The sequence below is a fragment of the Rhagoletis zephyria genome, unplaced genomic scaffold (genome assembly GCF_001687245.7).
Source record: "Rhagoletis zephyria isolate East Lansing unplaced genomic scaffold, Rhagoletis_zephyria_1.1 Rzeph_scaffold_01970, whole genome shotgun sequence".
Lineage (NCBI taxonomy): Eukaryota > Metazoa > Arthropoda > Insecta > Diptera > Tephritidae > Rhagoletis > Rhagoletis zephyria.
Window position 1 is genome coordinate 1 of NW_016159054.1, and position 3,761 is coordinate 3,761.

General features: G+C 36.7%; 1 protein-coding gene across 4 annotated transcripts in view; it reads left to right on the forward strand.

Annotated features, from left to right (window-relative positions):
- The first annotated feature begins 53 nt into the window (after nt 1-53).
- The window catches only part of LOC108365712 (protein phosphatase 1 regulatory subunit 11), a 58,280-nt gene continuing 54,572 nt past the window's right edge, over nt 54-3,761 (forward strand). For 2 of the 4 annotated variants that reach the window (XM_017619835.1, XM_017619837.1), the window contains exons 1-2: nt 54-287; nt 342-450. In XM_017619835.1, the coding sequence (XP_017475324.1) occupies nt 213-287; nt 342-450 (184 nt within the window). In that variant the 5' untranslated portion in view covers nt 54-212. Of the gene's footprint in view, nt 292-341; nt 451-3,761 lie in introns of all 4 variants that reach the window. The other 2 variants (XM_017619839.1, XM_017619836.1) reach the window with 2 other exon arrangements.

Genomic DNA, 3,761 nt, shown 5'->3' on the forward strand with positions numbered 1-3,761 from the left:
ATTTTAAATAATGTAAACAACAATTCGAGTTGAATCGAAAATCGCCTCGTCTGAATAGGGATGGCAACTTTTTCACTTTCAACTTCTCATTCAACTCCGCATTCAACTTTTGTTGCCTGAAAAATCGCCGCGTGCGAAAGGTCTATTATACTGAGCTAGACTAAAATAAATTGTTTATTTCGAACATACGAAAAAATAATATATAGTATTCAATGGATACAGTCACTATGCGGGTTGGAACTACCGAGGTTGTAGTGGAGAATGTTGTAACTGCAGAAGATGTGGATGTATGTGGGTATATATATGTCTTTTTTTTATAAACTATATTTCTCTTGATTTAGTCAGCGCCCGTCCTTCGACTCCGCTTAAAAAAGCCTGGACCAGACCGACAAGTTGCCTGGCGTGAAGGCACAGTTGATAATGAAAAAATGGGAAAGAAAAAATCTAAGTGTAAGTACATATAAACAAATTGCGTTTAACTTTGGAACACATAAAGACAACCAACCGTTCGGCTAGGGAAAACTAAAAATGCAGATGGATAGTACTTTTAATGCTGATGGGTTGGCTTTAGAAGGGTAACCCCAGAGTGTGGAACTAAGGAAAATATGGGTGGTAGAGGGGGGTCTAATAGTTGTCTTTATTAAATTTCAAAGCGCGGAGCCTTGTAGTTATTAAGAAATTTTTTGTTAAAATTGTAAATTTAACAAACTTGTATGGCAGTATTTCACTATATTTAATGCACTTTCCACTAAATTTACCCGTTATTTACACTCAATAGCTCTGGTCCAATACTTTTCGTGAAAAATCCTGTAAAACAGCTAAATTACTCTCTGAAGTGAGAGTAAAAAGTGAGTAACAACAAAAAGTACGGGAACAAAAAATCCATTTTTCCTGTAAAAAGGTCAACCAGTGATTGCTTGACACTTTTCATGATTTTACCAGAAGAAAAAGTTCGGGTAAAATCTTGCATTTTCATTCTCTACACAACTCTCCAAAAGTCGCTCTCATTTACAGGATTTTGGAGTACGGGAACATTTTTCCTGCAACTTCTTGCAATTTCGTGTAAAATCCTGGAAGTTCATGGAGTATTGGATCAGAGCTAATATGTCGTCGCTTGGGTAAAAGATTGTCATATGTTAATTTCGGCAGGTTGTGGGAAATCGCGATTGAAGTTTGGAATGCAATTTCTCAAAAACGGCAAGATGGACTTTCTCCAAAATCTCTGAAAACGGTACTAGTTCACAAGATTCTTAAATTATTTAACTTTCAATGTTTATTTTTAATTAGTCTTGAGTCATTTGTCCACAATTTGGCAGCCACTTTGTATGAAATACGAAAAAATTTGATCAAAATCTACTAAATTAACGACCCATTTTACTCAATATCTCCTAAACTAAAGGAGATATCCAAAAATTGAGAACACCTTTGCGAACACGTTTATTCAGAACAGCAGAAAAATCCAGAAGAAAGAACAAAAGATGAAAATAGATTATGTGAATAGAGTATGTGGATGGTCTATTTTACACTGGAACATATCTGCCACCAGAACAACTTTGTTTGTGGGCAAGAGAGGCAGTGCGGTGAGGTAAAGTTTCTCAAAAAGTTGTTCCAGCTTCGACCCCGCATTAAAGCGGCACTTCTGCTGCAGCGCACTAACACATGCGCAACTACAAAATAAAATTATACTTTAAAAAACTAAAACCTCCCTATTATAATTGCCATTCGTACTGTCATCAGGTATGTAACTTGAGAATAGAAATCGCTGCATCTTTTAGGCGCACCAATATTACATAGTTACATCCAGTGTTGCCGCGCCGTCCCAAGAAAATGTATCACCGACCAAGCCAAAAATGTATCCAAATGTATCCAATTTTCTTTTTTTACGTATCCATCTCATAATTTGTAAGAAAACCAAACATTTTGAAGAAAAAGACATAATTTAACATATCCTAAGGACTTGGAATACGTGTATATATATTTTTATATTTCATAAAATCAAACATTTGTAATTACCATTTATAAATTACGTCTTTTATACATAAGTATTTTGCAAAGCATAAAAAATAGTAATTAATATGTTACATTTGTACCTGTACACTATGAAAAGTGTGTGTAAACCTACTACTGAAAAATATCTATTTATCAACAGGAATCTGTATAAATATACATACGTATAAGATGTTCAGGATTCGATTTTGAACTTGAGATCTTTAAAATATATACATAAATATACACATGAAATGTTTAAAGTTGCAAAATTTTTTAAACTAAAAATACATTTCCTACAAATAATAAACATTATGAGCTTACATTTACTCTATTTTAAACATTTTATGTGTTATTTTGCGCTCTGCGATAAATTTGGTATGTTAAAGTAAACAGGCAGTGTTTAATTTTATTACACGGTGGGCAAATTTGCACACATTAAAAGAGGAAAATGGTTACCTTTCTTAATATGCGCAAATAAACAAACAAAAAAATTAGAGTGTATTTAAAGTCTTTTCAGTAAAATTCATAAAAATTTCCTTAAATAACTGGGTTTTAATCCGGATTAACTGCAGTTAATTCCCGAGTTGATCCGGATCAACGCTGCCGTCTGTTAAAACTCTTATTACACTGCTTTGGTGAGATCTCTAACTATGTTCATTGCTTAATTCACAAAAAATAAAAGGCTCTAATTTCACGCTTAAGTAGCGATTTTTATAACATTTAGAAAACGTCATTAATGAAAATCTATTTTTGAACGAAAAAAACGTTATAGAAAATATAAAATTTTGGCCAATTTAAAAAAGTATCGACATATATACTGATAGGAAAAAATAAGTATCCCGCAAAGATCCAAACGGCATCCCTGGTTACATCCCGAGCTAATAAAAGGAAGGTAACTACAGCTACGTAACCCTGCAAATATTGTGCGACTAATCTCTAAAGAGAGTATTCCGAGATTACTCTCAATCGGGTACAATAGGGCATTAATTAGTCGCAACTAGTCTCATACGGGTACTAATGGAGATCAATTAGTCTCGACTCGTCTCTTATGGGTATAATTGGAGATCAATTAGTCCCCAACTCAACGCTAACGGGTACTATTAACGATTTAATGATATGTACGCACTTAGTCAATGCAATTTCATGTGCGCCGTTGGCACGCAGGGAGAGTATTCGCCTAACAAAACTGAGCACCCCGGTTCGAATCTCAGCTGGCGAAAATTTTTATTTTTATTTTTTAAAAGTGACTAGTCGCTTTTTATACCCGTTCGGGTATAAAGGTGAACAATTAGTCTCTTCATGTGACATGCTCGAACAAAAGCGAACATTCCCACGACAGCCGGTTCTACGTACCGGAATGACTCGGGTTTCACCCGACCAAGGGCTGTTGTTTCGGCGATCTAACCCCGTTTAGGTCGGCGAAGTATCTTAGAAGTTGTCCGTCCATAGGGCTACATTCACTACGTATTCTCCTACTCAGGGCTGGCATCGAGTCAAACCCTGGGCCAGAAACATACACCTGCTGTGTATGCCGAAGACGATTACACCACAACTCCACCTCAGTCAAGTGTAATGCCTGCGAGGGGTGGAGTCACCTCAGGGTCTGCTCGGGACTACGGACACACAGACAGTGGACCACGTCGTACGTGGCCCCCTGTTGCTCAAACAGAGCAGCCTCCACGGCTAACCATAGTCCGCCCGAGCAGCCCCACACACTCACACAGCAGCCACACACAGTCACCACAACACAACAACATAATAACACCACAGAC